This window comes from Pagrus pagrus (genome assembly GCF_965226575.1).
Source record: "Pagrus pagrus genome assembly, chromosome: 6".
Taxonomy (NCBI): domain Eukaryota; kingdom Metazoa; phylum Chordata; class Actinopteri; order Spariformes; family Sparidae; genus Pagrus; species Pagrus pagrus.
The window spans coordinates 11,559,447-11,579,418 of record NC_140190.1 but is presented as its reverse complement, the minus strand read 5'-3'; the positions used below and the strand labels follow the sequence as shown (position 1 = coordinate 11,579,418).

Below are 19,972 nucleotides of genomic sequence, written 5' to 3'. Positions count from 1 at the left end.
ATTTCATATAAAGACCAAACGCTGACAGACTGATTGAAACTTGGCAGAACCTCCACAATAATAATAGTTATATAATATAAAAGTTTCATTCATAGAACAGGTTTGAAGCAAAAGGCACAAGAGATTTCCAACGAAATGAGAGAGTATGTCAGATGTTAAGACAGGCGATTGTGTAAAAGTGACAGTGTCAGCCGAACTGCTGCTAAGTGGAAGGCTGTCTCAGAGCCGAGATGCCAGTACAATACACTACAGTATGCTGAATTCTCACATTTTACAATTCTTTTGCTTGAGAACCTTTTTGATCCAGGGAAGGTATTTTGATACATCCGTATAGATGTTGGGTGCATTTGGATAGTCGCAGTCTTTGTGCCAGTTAAAAGACACAACACCTACAGCCATCCCACTGCACACCAGAGGACCCCCAGAATCACCCTGTGAGGAGAAACTTCTTTGAGAATTTTTTCGTGTAATATCCAAGACTATAAATCATTAAGTAAGAAACCTGTTGACATTTTCATTGAAATGACACCAAACATACCTGACAGAATCCTGTTTTGCCAATTCCACCTGCACAGATACCAGTGGGAGGAAAGTTTTCCCCCCATGTTTTCTGACAGGCCTCCTTGTTAACGAAAGGCACATCCACTACTTGCAGCTCATCAACAACTTTGCCATCTGTTTTTGTGAAGCCCCATCCAGCCACACGGCACTTAGCGTTATCTTTTGTCTTAACCACAGTCTTTGGAAGTTGAATCGGTTGTACTCTGTTGTCCAGTGGGGCTTTCTTAGACAGCTGGAGACACAAAAAGCAAAGACAAATTCATAGTATGCTTTGTATCCTGCATCAGACCTGAAGTGCTGAACAGAGATTGGATGAATGGATATCTACTTACTTTGAGGAGCATGATGTCATTGCCATGTTTTACATCTTTAAAAGCCGGATGGATGCATGTCTTATCCACAGCATATCTCATTGTTTTATCAACCTTCTTGAGATTGTGGGTGCCAAGAACAACACTTGTAGGCATCCTGGACGAATGATCATTGAACAAATATAAAGTTAATTAAACAAATTCATAAATAAAAATGCTAAAACTGATCAAATATTAATATTCAATATTATTTTTCATTTAAAATGACACAATTTAAAGAAGAAAGGTAACTCACGAGCCGTTACAGTGTGCAGCAGTGACCACAAAGTCCTCACTGATGAGGAATCCTCCACATACATGATGACCACGTTTGTTCTGCAGCGAGGCCATATACAGCATTAACTTCGCCGGGGCCTTTTTACCATTTATGATTTCATCCCCAAGTGCTGTAAAGATAAGAGGAAAATCCTTATGATGAGTAAATGTAGCATTTAGCACTCAGTGAGTGGAGTACTGAAAATCTATTAAAAAAAACAACCTTTTTTTAAAGACTGTATGACAATTTAATTTAATTTAAGAAACTTAATCGATTAAAAGAAAACAGCACCAGGTTAATAAATTACTCAAAGTACAAGTTACTTTCCATTTTTAATATCTTTTAAAAATGAAAGTTGCATTTAAAGCTGGCATTACATCAGGTTAACTGCTCTCTAAAGCCGTCTATTTAAATGTCCAACAGACCACAAGATAAGTTAATGTCATTATCATAACATCAAAGATTAATGGTGCATATTAAATTAGTAACACAGCTAACATTAGCTGGCTAACTATATTATAAACAGTAGTATGTGCAACTAACTTCCTCGTGCTTGCAGAGGTTAGAGGAGGAGTTTTTAAAAGTCTGTCGGGCAGCACTTTAAAAGACAGCCAGGGCTTAGAGTGTAATGTCCTGGTATTTACTGAGTAATTTCATTTTATGATTAAGTACATGTAGCCCACAAGACTCAAAGGTTCTTACTGGTACGTAAATTTATGTACAGGGGAACAAGGGAAGTATTTTGTAAGTACTGGGTACCTCTGTGGTGCAGTACTGGTGAACAGAGCCCAACAATCACATCCTGAGGTACCATGACCAGATATTGTAAGCTGCCTCTTTTTAATGTTTTTTCATCATCGCATCAGGGTCAAAAGACCACCTGGAGCTTATTTTCTCCCAGGCAGAGTACGAAAAGTAAAAAAACAAACAAGACTTTTTACTCCTATGCATTACTTGTAACTCGTTACCCACCCCTGCATTTGTAGAACTTAGACTTATAACCAGATTAGTTCATCTTACCGTTAAGTCCCAGACATGCCAGAAGATGACAGAGCAGAAACTTGTGCAGAGCTTGCATCATGCTGGCAGAAAACTCAAGCTGGTGTCTTTGGGGTCTCAAAGATCACCTTTATATAAGCTAAAAGTAGCTTGCTCAGTAAGCGACCCTGTGGTTTTCATGCTCTCAACCTCGACTTCTTCAGCCACATCCTCTGTGATGTCAGTGCAATTTTTAATTGTCTTATGAGTGCATGTGGGCAATACAGAGATGAAGCATTGGGGTCATGTTATGGTAAATATAAACCGTGTTGTTCAGCCTGGAGCACGTACACACATTTCGACATCAGCATGTAATGAGTTTAAGACAACAATTCAACATTTTTCCTTTTGTATCTGGCACTTTAAGCCCCTGTCAACCTCTGTCTTTGGATGAATCTTATCTCACTGTCTGGATACCACTTCACCAACGGACTTTTAACCGGGGAAATGAAGTGACAGACCCTTTTTCTTGTTATGGATCTTCTTTTTAGCCGGGACCCTGGGCTTTTCGCCTTTGCAACTGCAAGGTCGCACCAAAAAACGAACAGGAAACCATAGTTTCCAGCTCAAGGTTGAAGTGTGGGTATTCTCACAAGTATGACACTAATGCACGAAAGTCATGCGATCATTAACTGACAGCTAGAAGTGAAAAGGAGCCTCATGAGTCATCTGTAATTTATGTGTTTAAACTGACTGTGTATACTGGCCCAAACAAGTATATGTTTATGAAATGAGAACGGAATAAACGTTTCAGAAGGCATCATTCAGTGAAACGCAGGAGTCAGATGTGTATGTACATAACACACATAACAAGAACATTATGAGAAGGGCTATGAAGCGTGGGAGCTTGCAGAGAAGAGAACATAGATGAAAAAAGGCTTAGTTATGTGTCAAGGTTGCAATATCTGGATGATAAAATTACAACACTGTTCCACAATGTGAAATGTCTTTCGTCTGGTCGGTTTAGATATTGCTGGTGATACATGGAGCTAAAGAAATGTTTCTCTTTCTTTCTTTCTTTCTTTCTTAAAAAACAATAACAACTTATCTTAGACGTTGCTTGTGTCACAGTCTTCAAACAAATGTCAGACTGTTCCCTCTCATACAGTTCCTTTCATCGACATTAGTGACCCGTTCATTGTCACACATTCAAAACATACCTATTTTAAATCCATCCATTTTACTATTACTATTCATTTAATTCAATTTTTGTTTTGTCCCTATATCACTTTAACTTACTTGCTTTTTATTTGTTTTGGTCCATGTTGCTTCTCCCTTTCACTCTTTCTGTTTTATGCTTGCTACTCTGGTATGTATCCACATCAAATGATTTTTAGCTTGATTAACCGTTTTAGTGGAAAAACAAAACCATTGTTCTTTGGTGTGGATGTACGTGACAAAACCAACAACCCTAACCCGTTTCTTGGAACTGTTTGACAATCTTGACAAGCCACAGACACCACAGGCTTTATCTGCACATTTGATCATTGATGTTCTCACAGACACAGTTATGAAACTCCAGCTCATTAAAGGTCACGTTGACAACATTTGTATGCAATCATTTTTAAAAACTTATATAGCTACAGAGCTTGTAGAAAGGTGCAGAATAAAAGTACACCTATCTCTTTTCCTTAAAAATGTTATTATGATTGTCAATTCATTATTTTGAAATGTTTGTTGTGTCCAAAATGATTCCTTTTTTTAATGTCTTTTTCAGGGGCAGATGAGAGGGCAGAGAGAATGAGACAAATCTAATGGTGGGCCAACTTTGACCCACGAGCCTCACTTTGGGCAGCCTCTACTTAAGATGTTTAGAGGATATTTAATTAGTTGACCCAATTCTCCCAGTAAAAATGGTATTTTAGATGAATACTATTGCTTGAAGGGGCACTGTGTAGCAGTCCCATTGTTTGAGACTTGCTGTCTTTCTTTGTTTTAGACTGTTTTTTCAAAATCCCTCAAGACTAATTGCAGGGGGATTCAGATCACCTGTGTGCATGGTGGGGAGACTGACTCCTGACTGAGGAGTGTTAGCAGCTTGGGGCATTTCCCTCCTAGCCAATCACGGTGTGATGATGCCCTTTTTGTGAAGGCTTAAAAGAAGGTGGGGAATGGCGCACAGGGGGCCCTCACCCTGCCACAACTGTGTAATTTTTCAGAGGAATTTTTAACATCAGAATTTTAATATTCACAACATTAATGAAGTAATAATACAAACTCAGAGATATTTATTTTTTCTACAACTGAATAAACAAGCTGTTCTCAGAGGAAAATAGGGTTTCCAGAACCTTTTTGAAGCTAGAAAGGTGGCAGGGTCCGCCACATATGAACAAAGTGAAACAGTGTGAAATTGTGTCATCCTTTAAGGACAGTTTGTTTATTCAGTCACGAAACAAAGAGTTTGTTTATTTAGTTTGTTTAGGCATAAACAAAAATCTTGATGATTTGAATTTATTTCCCAAAACTATCCAGTGCACCTTTTTTTAAAAGGGCCCATTTAAGCAACCTATAGACTGCTAAACATAGACCACTGGCTTAGTCACAGACAGTGCTGTGCTGCTCACATTAGCACACCCTCACACCCACTCGTGCATGCATTGTTGAAACTTTTCATAGATACAGAGGATTTGCCATTTTTGTTTTACTGCATGTTGTACTGTATCTTCCATATCCACATCTGGATACCGTCAAGTTTAACGTCAAACACAGAATATACTGTGTTGTCTCAGCTGTTTCTGTCACTTTGGTTAGTACTTCAGGATATCCACCAGAGAGAGCCAGAGTTCTCAACAAGATTTTAAAAAATGCTCGACATTTTGACCATCAGAGGGTGCTGCTTCACCATCAGTGGAAATTTTAATGTGAAGTCACAAATTGAGCTGTCTGATGAATCTTCCTACCAGCATCTGCCCTCTGTGGCCCAATAAAGTCCCTCATTTTGAGCAAAACAGTAAACATGTGATCCCACTACTAATACATGGCTTGGCACTCCTATAACCTGAAGGTTAGTGGGACAGTGATATATGAAAAGGAGCCATCCTTCTGTGGACTGTACCCTATAATTTTTATAATTCCCAAAATTAAGAGAAGACGTGGGTTTAACATGGAAGTGTGCAGCAAAAAGATGCACAATAGCTAATGCAGTACAACATCCAAAAGAAGGCGACCAGTAACCTGATGTCTGATTTTATGGTGCAATTACATGATTTGTGGTTTTAAAAACTGCTTAAAATCTGAATTTATGACAAACTGCAACAACACACTTGAGAACCTTCCTGGTTAAGGGATGAAACACTAAACCTCACAGCCCGATCAATGTGATTCTCCTGGCTGCTGCCACTGAGTCTGGTGCTGAGGCTGGAGGAGTGCGGGACATGATGGGAGAAATCACTGCATCTGCATAGTTTTGTTTTCTACCTTATCAGTGGTCATTGTTTAAATGTAAATGTTAGTAAGGTTAAGAATGATTGGTCGTACTTTACTCTGACTCTCTTTTGACATAATGTGAGCAGCCTCCGTGTTGGCATAGAAGGCCTGTAGAGGTTAAGTGATGAAAACGATATATGGATAAGTTCCTGTGGCTGCTCTGTAGACACAGAAATATCACAAAAGTTCAAGAACAAAGGTGCTGATTGTCATTTAGACTCCTGACTTTGGCCTGCAGTTGAACCCCACATTTTGTCAGGACACAGCTGTCTTGTTAGAACAAAATTTCTAACTGTTACTCTTTCACAGTGTGTCGGTACAGAACAAAATAAACATTAAATAAGAGCTTGTTTTAGCCAGAATTTGAGTCAAAGATTGTTCCCTTACAGTCTCAGTTGGAGTGGATAAAACAACCTTAAGTTTTCCAGTATCGAGTTCTTTCTCCCACAGCAGACCTCGACAGATGAAACTGACATTTGCACGTCTTGCTAATTGTCTGCAGGTTTTAATCCACTATTTCAAACCTCCTTACAGGAAATAGAGAGCAGATTTTGACATTGCACAAGAAAAATGTTGCTTTTTAAGGAAGAACATCCACCTGTTAATCTTTTAAGTTAAAAAAAAAAGTGAGGAGCTGAAATAATATCGCCATGCATGCAGTGACAAAACACAGAGTCTGTCTGGTTTCACTGGCATGAAGAATTACTTCACACAGCGGGGCTTGAGGGGCAGGGTGGATAGGCTTTGGCACAGTTAAACCTTTGCATGAAGCGGCACTGACTTTGGTCTTTTCCAGTCACTTACGGCCAAAGACAACCTCATGATGTTGACTGGGACGTTAGCCAACATGTGGCTGTTCTGCCTCAGCTAGCCAGACTATATAGGAGATGGTCTGTGCCCCTTCAGGCTGCCACCACCTTTTCAACTGATCTTCTTAGATTTTGTACATTCTCATCTTTAGCTTGCTTAAATGCATTTGGATTATATTCCTGGTTTGTGACTTTTTATACTGCCATGTGAGCAAAAACATACCCACACATTGTTCACATCAGTGTGTCTAGCTAGCATTATTCCTGTAATGTCTTAGTGACACACAGAAGCAACATTGATAAATTGTTAAGTATCACAATCAGAAGCTGAAGCCACATTAGAGCAGCTACAAGGAACTTTCATCTAGTGTTGATTCTGGCAGCTCCAGTGGACAAAAGTGGTACGAGCACCACAAACTTCTTTTATAAAGATCTTGATCCGGCTGGTGCATACACTTCTTTTCGAAGCGAGTGAAAGAAAGACAGAAGGAGAAAACAAAGCTGTTTATGGAATGCATAGCGATGATGTCATGCATTTGTGGCTAATTACTGTAATGTGACGATGGCGAAATGAAGTAAACTTTGCATTAGTACCGTACCACCAGACTACAGATCAGCATCTTTCCTCAGGCTGTGAGAACACTCAGTTCATCCTCATCAGCACTTATTTTCTTCCACTTAGAAAAATTAGTACAGATCATACTAACAGTACAACAAGAGTTTTAAAGAATTGCAGCTACATAAGTGTTATTCTGGCCTCTACTTAAAGGAGACCCTAATATGCTTCTCCATTTTTTTCCCCTTTCCTTCAGTATGTTAAATATTTTCTTCTTCATGTAAAAGGTGTTGAAAGTTAAAAATGTCAAGGTCTCCACCAACAGGAGCTCCTCTCTCCCACAGAAAACACTGCTCCTGGAACGCCTCGTCAGTAGTCTCACCTTTAATTCCTTGACTTTGTGACATCACACTACATCATTGTGTCACATAATTGCATAGTTCATTCCAGGCACCTAGTTTGGCTCATAAGAATTGATTTAGCACAGCTGCTCTGTTGTGTTTTTTTAATGGTGCTGGGTCAGGCATGTGTGAGCGGACCAATCGGAGCAGACTGGGTATACGGAGGGGGGGGGCCTTAAAGAGACAGGAGCTACAACAGAGCGTTTCACACAGAGGCCCTTGTTTCCAGGCTTTATACTGAGCTAAGCTAACTGTCTGTTGTCTCTAGCTTCACTGTTTGCTGTGAAGAGTGTTATTGACCTTACTCTAGGCAAGAAAGCTGGAACCACATTTTGTGCTGGAGCCATAAAGCTGAAAAGAAAAATCTCCAGCTATGTAACTGTTTAAAAATGTAGTCTAATGTTGTACGATCCTGGTTGTACAATAACCAGCTAAACTAAATTGATCTTGAATCCTGAAACTGTAACTATAATATTCATGTCTGTCCTTCCCTAACTTTGAACCCAACGAGTAAATCTTATTTGCTTCCTACATCTTGCTCATAAAATACGGTATCCTGTTTATCCACCAATATTAGATTACACTTACTTTCCTTGCTTTTCTCATCCCTTCTGATTCACACAATCATCCCTGCGTCCATCTCTTCACCTTGTCCCCTGGTGTCTGGCACGACTGCAGGCATCCAGAGAATGCCTGACATGGGGTTTGGCCGGTCGGCACCACATACCTGCGGCGTGGCATGGCAGGGCTTTAGGGGAACTGTGGCGCATGTGCCACTCAGCAGCCCTGTCTAATGTCCAGTAAGTGGCTTCAGACATGAACACTAATCCACTCGGTGATGAGAAGGCATCAGTCTGATGGCTCTGCTGCAGGCTGCCAAGACTGTCCAAGCACAAACTCAGGTTCAGACAGAGCACAATGGGGACAAACTCCAGGCTTCAAAGAGAATCATTGCAACTTTAATGAAATTGTATTTCCTTCGCAGGTATTTGACTGTGATGAATCAATTTGTTCACGCTTTTCCTCTCTCTTATGAAATATTTATTTCAAAAGGAGACACAGGAGAGTGAAGTCTGTCTTTGCTCTCACGAAATAGAAGACAGAATGTGAATAACATAGCTTTAAAAGCCCCTCATCTAGTATGCAAACCTCTTTGATCCTGATATTCCCTTTTCATTCTCCCTAAAGTAGCTTCTAAGTTATTAAAAAAACAAACATTTTCGCTTGATTCAGGACTGCCTCATTTAGTAGAAGTCGAGATTTTTTTTCAATAACTGATTGCACATTTTCTTCTGCAGCATGACATATTTGGTATCTCTGGAAAAACACAGTTGAATTTTGACCATTTGTAGAGACGCAAACGGACTGACCATGTTACTGGGAGTGTGACAACATGTGTGTTTGTATTAAGCTCTTTACTTTTCCTCTCGTCTGTCTGAAACACTCATAAAGCTCCAAGATAAGTGCAAATTCTTAGCTCGAATTGAAACTAGTTCAACTTGCAAAGACGAACACGCATCTATTCACGCTGACTTACGTTTCTATTTTAATGACTTTTGTCATTTATGCCGCCTCTAAAATTCACCTTGCCTTCTGTTCCTAGTCCCCAGTCACCAGTTTATATAATGTTAGCAGGTAACGTTTCTGCAAACCACAAATACGTCTAAGGTTGACATCCATGCAGCATACATGGCTTTTGTCGCATCAAATGCGGGTGTTTTTTTAAGCAGACCTGTGAATATTTTCAGCATTTTTTGTGGCAACATCCGTGATCCTGGCGAGCAAAACAGGTATTCTAAGCCAAACCAAACCCTAACCAAGTGCTTTTTTGGGCCTAAACCTGGGCAGAGAATAAACACAGCGCTGTGAAGAGAGAGAAATAGAAAATTCAACCAAAACAGACACAAAGTAGCAGCATAAAGAAACGTTCATTTTTAATTTGTCAGTGGTTTTGCAGAAACACACTGGGCTGACATTTATTCTACCATTTGGGTTGTCTGAACACATATTAAAAAATAAAATTCAAATTCTCTCACATAAAGACAAGGTTATCATCCTAAAAAATGTGCCGAATCACTCAAATGCAGTGTTAAGAGGTTTTCCACAATTTAGATCGATGTTCATGTGTGAAAATGTAGAGCTACAACAAGTTTTTCTGCAAAGGAGAACTACAAACTATCATTTTATTACTGAAACGAGAATTAAAGCTTCTGTATTCTCATGAATTTGGTCATATACATAGCGCATACCTGGTAACCATACACACACACACATGCACACATGCTCGCTAACGCACATACACACTCATCCGTCGTCCACTCTTTAGTCCATCTATTCAGCATTATAACTTGGGCTGTTTTTGTAACAAAACAAGGCCTAATCCTAAATTCAGGGAACTGTGAATGTGCCTCAACAAATGGCAGACAAATGAGAAGGATTAGCGAGGGCCTGTGAAAGAGTGAAAGGTTTGCCATTGATCTACGGTGGTCCTGTTCTCTTTCAGGGCCACTCGGTTTGAAAACCCCACTGAGTAAGAGCATACAGGGCCACTCCAGAGCCCCCTAGGCCACCGAGAGACACACAACAGCCACAATTAGTCTCAGGAGCTGTAATGGCAATTCAATAAGCGCTTTAAAATTGTGCCTTAGTCCGTCTGCCACCCCCCAACCCCTCCCATCCCTCCCATTTTCGTCTACATACATAAGATTGGTATTATGAGTGGCGAAGGGCTCTTTTTTCTTTCCCACCCACCACAGTTCTTTTCAGTCAGTGTGAGAGAAAATGACCACACAGGGTTTCAAAGGTTCCAGAGGCTGTGGTTTGTTGTCGCTGAAGCAGCATGACTTGTGCCCCTGTAGATTTTGGCTAAGGCCCTCAAAATGGGCTTCTATTATTACTTTTTTCGGTCACTCAGCTGCAAATTAATTTCGAGGCAGTCAAAGTAACCTTCTCTATAAACACTATTTTTAATGGGTCAGGCAGAATACCTTCATACTAGTGATGTGTTCGTGGGTGTGCTGCTGTGGTGTCTGAAGTCTGCAGACATTTGCATCAAGTTCAGATTGCGAAGAGGCCTGTGCAGAAACTGCTGTGCGGCCCACCAGGTGCTATCTGACGGACACTTGAGCAACAACATCGCTGCATGACTCACTCTCTCAGTCCTCTGCTTACACTGATGGGATCAAACAGCCCAAACACCTGTGCTCCTGACATCAACACATCATGGCAGCGGAGGAGCCGAGGATGTCTTCTGGATGGCTGTCATTTCCATTCTCCGGAGCGCTCTTTGGGACATTCCTCGTTGATTTTGCACAGTGTTTAGGTTTTTCCTTTTTGCTTCATGATCAAAGGCCAAAGCTTTTGATCAGGGCTTCCAAAGGATCCCTCTCGTTTTGCTGGCGAGCGCACTGACAGGACAGTGGTGGAGCAATGATAATTACAGTTCCCATTTGGTGTCCCTGGAACTGGCACCAACAGCCAGTCGCACCCTCAGGCCAAGAAGAAAGGAGAGATTCTTGGACGGTTAAAAGAGGAGAGCAGAGAGGTAGAGGAGAAAAGATGGAGGAGACACTGACAAAGAGGCGGGTCAATCGAGAGAACGGGCAGAAAATGGGATTACTTTGTGTCGTGCATGTTTTAGTGTGTCTGCGCCAGCTGACGGTTGGATAACGATCATATGTTCAGGGACACCTGTAAAAATGGAATGTGTTGTAGTATTTTCCTACAACCCCAACCCCCAAAAAAGTCGGGACGCTGTGTAAAAACGCACTGTGCTTGCCAACAACGGTTTTAGTTCCTGAGCCCATGTAGTAATACCCTTTATTCATGACACTATCGCCTGTTACCAATTAATCTGTTAGTAAGTTTTACATTGTTTTGTCCCTTAAGTATGCTAAGTACGTTGCTATCAGCAGCCAGCTAACTTAGCTTAACATGTAATGACTGAAAACATGAGAGAAAACTGGAAGCTTGCTAGCCGGTATAAAAAGGTTTAAATACAGTTTAGTTTTTGTATGGTATTTTGGTATCTGTAAAACAAACAATATACACTTTAAGCCAGCTGACTTAGTTGGCTAGCTAAGCTAACATGAAAAAACTGGACACACGGGGAAACTGCCTGTAAAAAAAAGGAAACAAATAGCCTACAATTCAGTATTTGTGTGTTATTTTGGTATCTGTAAAATAAATGTTTTAGTTAATGAACTAAAGAGGAGTTGGTAGGCTGGTTTTATAACCCTTGGACAGAGCCAGGGTAGCTGTTCCCTCCTGTTTCCAGTCTTTGAGCTAAGCTAAATTATCCGGCAGCTGATGATATCTTAATTTTCAGTGTAAAAACATGAAAGTGATATCAAGCGTCTCAGCCAACTCTGGGTAAAAAGTCACATAAGCGTGTCTCCAAAAATGCTAATCTTGTCCTTTAAAAGACTATATTTCACAGTTTAAATTCAACAGTGACAACAGGTGCTTGTAGTATTTACTTTTCAAAATCGAACAATCTTCCAAGGGTGCAGAGCTGAGGACAAAGACATTTGCATGGCAACAGTACTGCCAGACCCCCCATACTGATATTTGTGTGCCGCACCCAGACCTTTGGAGCTGAACTACAGTGTGACTTCACGCCATTCTGACCAGACATGTACCCCGTCACAGTAATCTCACATTATGACAGGCTGAAAGGTTGGCCTTTATTCACCCCAAACAGCCACTATTCATCCCCGACTCTCCTTTCTGTTCACTGAAAAGACCGAGTGGCCTCCTGTGCCACTGGAGGGCTCGTCTGTGTGTAAATGACCTCGATGCTCGGTCGCATAGTTCATAACCGCAGACCTTTCATCAGACACGGGGAGGTCCTCCACATCAACGCCTCTCCTGCTGTGAGTTTTGTCATGATTATGATGAGGAGGGGGGATTATGTCGGAGAGCTCTGATGGAGATGTTACCAGCACTTAACAATCAGTGCCACGCACAAGACAAGATTAAAATACCATTTGTGCACTTGATGATTTAAATAAAAAGGCTTGCTTGCCTGAGGGATTGAGCCATGATTCAAGATTTATCCACATTTTTTTATTGAAGTTTACCAAACTCAGCATGGACCAAGGCACTCAAATGATTTTACTTTGCTGAAATGAAACTAAAGAATGTTTGTTCTGAGACTTTGGCCTTATATACAAACTACTATTAGCTTTTTTTTATGATAAGTGGATCACAAATATACCTATATCCAGTAGTAATACCATACAAAATGAGCTGAATATGGACTTGAGCATGATTACTTTTTTCCCTTCTTTTTTTAACAGTATGACTACAAGCCAACACAAAAGGTCAACAATAACAATAAACACCAACTTCAAACAGTTAAAGAGTACAAAATGTTTTAAATATATTAAATGTTCTATTAGCAACAGCCTTGAGAAAATGTTAGCAAGACTTGACAGAGAGGCAGTATGCAATAACCATTTACTACTGTGTACAAAATTAATGAATTTTCTGCTAGTGACAACTGTATCTACGGCTGCTATAATGCATTAAATGACTCAAAACGTATAATATCATTCCAAGACTGAACGAAGGACCAAGAATCAGAGACTAGATGAGACACAATGTGTTTTTCTGTTGTTTTTTTTTGTTTTGTTTTTGTTGTTTGTTACTGATTTCTAATCTAGTAGCTGCGGGTTGTTGAATGGGGAAAGCAGTGTGACAGAGGCATGCACAAACATACAAAGGTCATCTCAGAAAATCCAGCATGTCATCCCAGTAGTTAGCTTAGTTTCTGTTGTGTTCTTATATGTAGACATACGCACAGATCAGTTCATCGATCAATGTGTGTGAGTCAGCAGAGATCTTCATCTCATCTGTACAGTTCGGGTGCAGATCAGTGTCTCTTATCCAGTAGTGTCAGTACAGTATATCCCAAGTAACAATCAAGAGGTTGTATTTTTCACAGGGCCATAGCCAGGGCTTTAGAAATACAAAGGTCCCGAGTCCAATTTAAGTGTAACTGTAAAATTCAAATTTCACACAATAAATCTTAAAGAAGATGAGAAATGTTGTATAGGTAAAATAAATTCACATTTGCTTCTTTGTGAGGCTAAATATGTGAAATATTAATGGTGTAATTTGTAAGATATGGCAAGAATTCAAAGTTTGCTCAAACTGTAGGGGGGCAGCATATCACTAGCTGCTCATATACTCTCTGCTTTAGCTATCTGTGGCTGTAGCTAGATGCCGTTAGCTAATTAGCTCAGTTAGCTGTGGAGCTAGTGGCCCTTTTTAGCTAACTGGAGTTTGCCTGCACTACAACCTCAGATCACAGAGGGAGTCACCACAGGCAACAGGGCTCACCAGACTTACTTGACTGAACACAATCGCCAAGACTGACGGACTGCCAGTCTGAAGACCGAGGATAAAGTACAGAGGTGATTTACAGCAGCTCTGACCATAGAGGCAGCCGAAGTAATGCCCCTTCCAATGGACCAACAAGGGACCCAATTTCGCGTTTTTTGGAATCAGCCTATGAACTAGGGTATATGTAAGTTTTTAGTAAATGAATCTGACTCCCTCCAAAGACCACAAAAGTTAAGCTGTTGAAGGCATGACCGCAGTGTCCCAGTAGCTATGGCCCTGATTTGTAGGTATTTCAAAGTTGCTTCTTTTCTAATAGTGATACTTCCATTTATCACAGATTAGATAAATATCATTTTGCTGTACCAGATACTTCTGTTCTATTTAACTGAGTATCTTAAATAGGCTTAAATAAACAACCCACTGAGCTACATTTTGATGTCATCAAGCTTTGTAGTCTCTTTAAAGTCACCCAAACACTTTACATGCAGTTCAGACAAATGCCTGGAAATAGTATAATTCTACTGTATTGGACTGTATTACTGAACATTATTAGAAAATGGAGAAAATAACTTAAAAGTACATATTATACTAACTCTACAAATGTTATAAACCTCAACAAATGTACATTTATGTGACAGGAGGATGGAATAACAAAAATAAAGATCGCCGTCACAGCTCAACACTAGCGTGAGGAGGCGGGTGAGCCAGCCGGGTGACGGTCAGAGTTCAGAATTGGGCAGCTAGGACGGGAGCATGGGCAGGAAGTGAGTAGACGGGTGCCTCCGTCGAGCCTTGTGACCTCGCCGTGGTTTGCCCCGCCCGTTCAGGGAAACAAACATCTGCCTGCCGCCGTGCTTCCAGCGGAGGGAGGCATACGTGTTGTAGCCGTTCTCCTCAATACGCTCCTTGAACTTGCAGCTTGGATTGTACTTCACCTGTGATCAGAGGGAGGAGGGAAGAGAGGTTAAGGAGGTTGTACAGTTGAGTGTTTGGCTAACAGCTGACTGCTATTCCTGCTGTGCTATACTAGGCAAACTTCCAAGTGCACAAAGGTTAATGTCTGTTGTTGCAGTAAAAGATTTTCCAGGTGTTTAAACTTGAGTTTTACATTGCAAAGTATGAAGCTGGTTTGTCTTTTTAAGGCCACAAGGGAAGTTTTAGTTAAGAATTACAACGTTGGTTCACCAACTGCAGTTAGTTTTGGAGTTTTCAGCTGTCCACCTCTGAGACTTCATTCCCGTCTACCCAAGTCAGAGGAATTTCATTTGTGCTGCTAAAAAAAGTATTGGACAATTAAAATTAAAACCCCTGAAGCAACATTTCTTTCCGGAAACAATGTTCTGGTTACTCGCAATAATCTAGAAGGCCTCGCAGTTAAGTTTTCATTGGGTCCGATCTTTTGAAACTGATCACAAGGAGGTCTGTGAAATATCTTGAGTGACTGGGACATTGTAACTGGAAAGAGTTGTTGAGGTTTTGCAGGGTTCTACAAGTATCAAGCACTTTTTAGACTAAAGCTTTTGAGACCTTTAAAAGATAAGTTTTAACCGAATCTAAGACCGATTAGTGGACAAATATTCTTATTCTTATTTAAGCATTCCAGGTGAGTACAAGGGTATAAACGGATATGAGGAATAAACGCCCAGAGTCAGATCAGTTTCTGCTCTCTGATCCCGGAGCCGTTTACCAACGTGAGGAGAGCTCAGAAATTACTTTTTAACTTTTAGAATTAAAGGAGGATTTTTGTTCAATCCTGTTTATCAACCTGACTGCAGCAGAGGTGACCTCCATTGTTACCTCCATTGTTGGGTGTTTATGTTCTGTAATGTCAACTTTGTACTTGAACGACATTACAGAGAGGAGAGGGGGAAAAGAGAGCAAACCGGAGTCTCTGTTGAGTGCTGAATTGAGTGCGTGTTGACCTGAATTTTAAAAACACAGACGCACACCCTCGGTGTGTGCCGTTGCTTGCTAGCTTACAGCTAAACAGTAGATTAATCTGGCTGTTGGGGGCGAATAAACACTCAAGAAAGTCATGTGAATAAACACGCCATCAAACTCACTTGGCTGGTGTTGAATACCTGTTGGATTTTGATTTCAATTCAATTTCAATCAAAATCATTTTATCTGTCTTCCAATCCAGTTTTTAATTCAGTTTGTCTACAGGTATGCTGATCTGTGAAGTTAATCCAACAGTCAGCCACTTTTTCATGGGTGGTTACCACTTCTTATCAGTCCGTCAAAGAGTCTTGAAAGATATTGTAGTGACAAGAGGTTCTGCTGCATTCCCTTTTTCTGATCTTTATCATGCGCCCATAATGAGGGCCTGTCTGTGATAAAATCAGGATAGTATGAGTCTGGCATGATTCACCTGCCTTTTTGTAATTTTGGGCGGTGTCAGATTTTAGAAAGGCCTGGGTCTTCTGGTATGTTTATGCCGTGTTTACTGCTTGTTGAAGGCACTTGTCTTATCGCTGATGCTGACTGATTGCTTGTCCCTGATTTCTCCTTTTCCGAGATGTAAATACATGAGCTAGACACCACACACTTAGGTCTGATGTGTGGCTGATTTTAACAAAGAGATGTGATTACTTTTGAAAGCTTGCTGTGTGAAACAACAATTGGCAGATGGCATGCAAGGACTTTTAAGGGAGCCCAGCTGGCTCTTTGTCGATGCTGGTTGGGTTTCTTTTTGACAGTGGAGCAAGCCACCTCAAGCTGCAGGTATCATCAACCACGGCACAGGTGTACAGCCATGATTGATTGTGACACTTTGACCTTTTCTGGACTTTCCATCAGAAGATTCCAGACATTTCCCTTCACTTCAGCAGAATCTAACATGTTTGAGTAGGCACTCATTTGGGACCCCTATACATATATACCTCCCCTACCCTCACCACCCGCCTCCCCTTCCCAGCCCTCCCATCTTGACCTCCAGGAACAATGTTGCCAGGTTGTATACGCACCGATCCAAAGAGCGTGCCTTTCTTGGACATGGCTAAGTACAGCCCGGTGCTGACAGATTTGATGGCAACAACTCCCACACTGACAGATCGGATTTCCATCAGGCCTGGAAAATAAAAGAGGGAACAAGAGTCTGGGTTAGAAACATCTAGCTTTGGGAGTTTCCCCATCAAAAGCTGCTCTATCATTAGCGATTAGGATACCAGACAGCCATATGCTCTGGGGAGAGAGAGCCCAAGACAAGAGAAAAAACACACACACATACGCAGGACACACACAATGGCCTGAGAGAGCTCCTTTTGTGAGAAGACCAGTTGAGCTCAGAGCTTTAAGAACAGGTTAATGTCTGGGAATTTGTTTTTATTAAAGCTTAACTGAACAACTATGCACTCCAGTCTCGGATCACACATCCTCAACTACATATGATCTGAACACACTCACAGTGTCTGAGCCTGCACAGTCCCCATTCACCCATTCAAGCCTCCTGACTCCAGATGTGGCACTACAACCTGATGATGCCCAGTGCTGTTTACTGAGGGGCATTAAACCCGTGTCTGCTGGCCACTTACGCAGCCTCTCCAACTCACTTCACCTCATGAAAAAGCTGGCAAGCTTGTGGGCTAATTGTTTCCTCTGGGCACTGATTGCAAACAAGTCCCATGTGGCTCACTCTTGATCTGGTTTTTGTCTGCATACAAAAATAAAGGCACACACCCATTGTCATGGCTACGACAGGGAGATGTTTTGGAGATGACCTGAGGGCTTACCGCAGGGTGCTGAATAGCAGTTAATTGCTTCAGATGAAGCTCTCTTTTGGATGACATTTTTCTGGCTTTCAAGGCCCACTTACACTGTCAAAAGCACCCTGATGTGGTCTGCTATCTGATCAGAGCACGAAATCTTCCTTTTACACCCCTGAAAACCAAGTCTGTGCAGGAGAAAACATTTAATGTTGTTGCTCAAAGACTAGCCACTGCTGGATATTTGTGAAAAAAAGGTTGTTGCCTTTGGACACATGCTGTAAACATAGCACCAGATCAAGGTGCTGAGGGACAGAGTGACCCAAAGCTGGTAGGAAATGAAGTAGTCGTAAAAGCAGCAGCGGGCCACTGGCCACCCAACTGACCAACCCCCAGCTGCTCCGGTACAACCGCAACTCTTGTACAGGGCAGTGAGCGAGTTCCTGAGCAGTCTCGCTGGTTAAACCCATCCAGCAATGAAAAATAAATGCTCACACCAGGGGTTTCGCAGGTGCTACTCCCCCTGCATTGCAACTTTTTCTGCCTATTTATTTGTGCAAATCCAGATTTTGTTTGGAAAGAACAGTAAAGCTGAATTTGGCTTGACTTAATGTGTTTTTGGATTAAATAATGAGTTACATATTTGTTTTAGACCTGGCTTTAAAGGACAGGTTCACATTTATTTAAGTCTGTTTTAATACACAACAAGACTTCCAAATTTAACAACAACTTACGCTGTTTGAACATTATTCATCTGTGCCTTCCAATACTGTGATGTACTGATGTGACATCAAGATTTGGTCATAGGCTTAGGCACAAAAATGACTTGGTTAGGTTTAGGGAAAGATTGTGGCTTGGATTAAAATGACATAAAGTTATGGGAGTGCCCTCGTCATGGTAATAATGATAAATCACCCACTCATTCATCCCTCAGCTGTCAGAGGGTTTTGTCACTTGGGCGTACATAGATTTAATTTTGGGGGACTTTTTGAAGTGAGCAATGCGGTCATTCTCCTGAGGAAGATGGTCTCTTAGTTGCCAATAGGTGCATCTACTGTAAGAGTTTTTGGTTTGGTGTAATCCTACCTCCCGTCCATACTGTCCATCAAAACATGTGAAGAGATGCGGGGACAAAAACCAGAGGCTCTTTTTATCTTTCCTCGGACAATGTTTCCTTGTTGAACTAATGGATGGATGTTAAGGAATAGAGAATTACGCTCTTAAAGACTGTAAATTTAGTAGATACCCTCTTGATTTGACTAACTCTGACTGCTGAAGCCTCATATTAGTTTCAGCTCAATTTAAAGGAGACCTATTACGCTTTTTCATTTTTCAGTTTCTGTCGGTTCTTGTGCATGTGAAAGATCTTAAAGAAGTTAAAGATGTCAAAGTCAGCACCAACAGAAGCTCGTCTCTCCTACAGAAAACAATGCTCCTGAAACACCTCGTCAGTAGTCCTGTCTTTATTTCCATGGCATCACACTACATCACCATGTCACACATTTGTATAATTTATGCCTAGCGGCTAGTTTGGAATGTAAGAATTAATTTAGCACAGCTGCTCTGTTGTTGTTAGCGGTGCTGGGTCAGGTGTGTGTTAACTGACCAATCAGAGGAGACTGGGTATTCAGGAGTGGGGGGTCCTTAAAGAGACAGGAGCTTAAACAGAGCGTTTCAGACAGAGAGGGAATACAGAGCTGCAGCACTGGACAGTATGAGAAAACTGATGTGTTTTTTGGGCACTAAAGCATGTAAACCTATTCTGGTAGTAACCAGAAATAAAATTATGAACCTGAAAATGAGCATAACATGTGTTCTTTAAGACTGCAGTTTTATACTGAAAGAGGACTCTGGGAGTTGTTCCCCATCACTTGCACTGTAAAAACAAAAGGATTTCTTTACAGCCTGTTTGGACAGGAGCAATAAATATAATGAACCAAGTACTGTTTCACTGCATATTTTAAATGTTGTGCCACCTTTTTTTTCCCGTGTCTAATATTCTACAGATGACACCATCATAATACATAATCTCACATCCCGACGCGACTAACTCTTCTCTACTAGACAGCTGCTAATGCCATCAGACTACTGTTGCTGTTTTCAAAGACACACATCTGTTGCCCCCATCACTCAAAACACGCAACTATCTCAAACTTTTTTTTTTTCTCGCCAGCTCTGAACATCACTAGTCGTGCTTACCAAGTGAGGTCATCTAGTTTAGGCACGGACACAAAGAAGTACAAAGAGTAAAACGGAGGAAAGAAAAAAGACGAGGAAGGTAAACAAACACAAACTCCTGTTGAGTGTCTTTCTTCTCTGACAGGGCCGCGTAAATGCAGCCCTCTCTCCGCCCGACACAGCTGCAGGGAAGGAGGGAATGCCCCGGTCGAGTCCATCCAGGTACCGGCCCAGCTGCACCCCCATCATTCCTGCACAGCCTCTGATCCTCCAAGGAAACATTAACACTTTGATGGCAGCCTCCTCTTTACGAGCTGTGTTTAC

General features: G+C 41.2%; 2 protein-coding genes across 2 annotated transcripts in view; both read right to left on the bottom strand.

Moving 5' to 3' along the window:
• Positions 1-75: 75 nt before the first annotated feature.
• LOC311258072 (duodenase-1-like) lies at positions 76-2,269 on the bottom strand (the record flags this gene model as incomplete). Its single annotated transcript, XM_084354118.1, has 5 exons — positions 76-432; positions 539-793; positions 894-1,029; positions 1,168-1,318; positions 2,209-2,269. 5 exons carry the CDS (start codon positions 2,267-2,269, stop codon positions 265-267), a joined length of 771 nt encoding a protein of 256 aa, XP_084210244.1. The 3' UTR covers positions 76-264.
• Positions 2,270-12,471: 10,202 nt separating this feature from the next.
• fgf22 (fibroblast growth factor 22) overlaps positions 12,472-19,972 on the bottom strand; it is a 29,967-nt gene continuing 22,466 nt past the window's right edge. Inside the window, exons 2-3 of the mRNA XM_084355785.1 lie at positions 16,733-16,836; positions 12,472-14,701 (exon numbers count right to left, since the gene is read on the bottom strand). Coding sequence (XP_084211911.1) covers positions 14,507-14,701; positions 16,733-16,836 — 299 coding nt within the window. The 3' untranslated portion in view covers positions 12,472-14,506. The remainder of the gene's footprint in view (positions 14,702-16,732; positions 16,837-19,972) is intronic.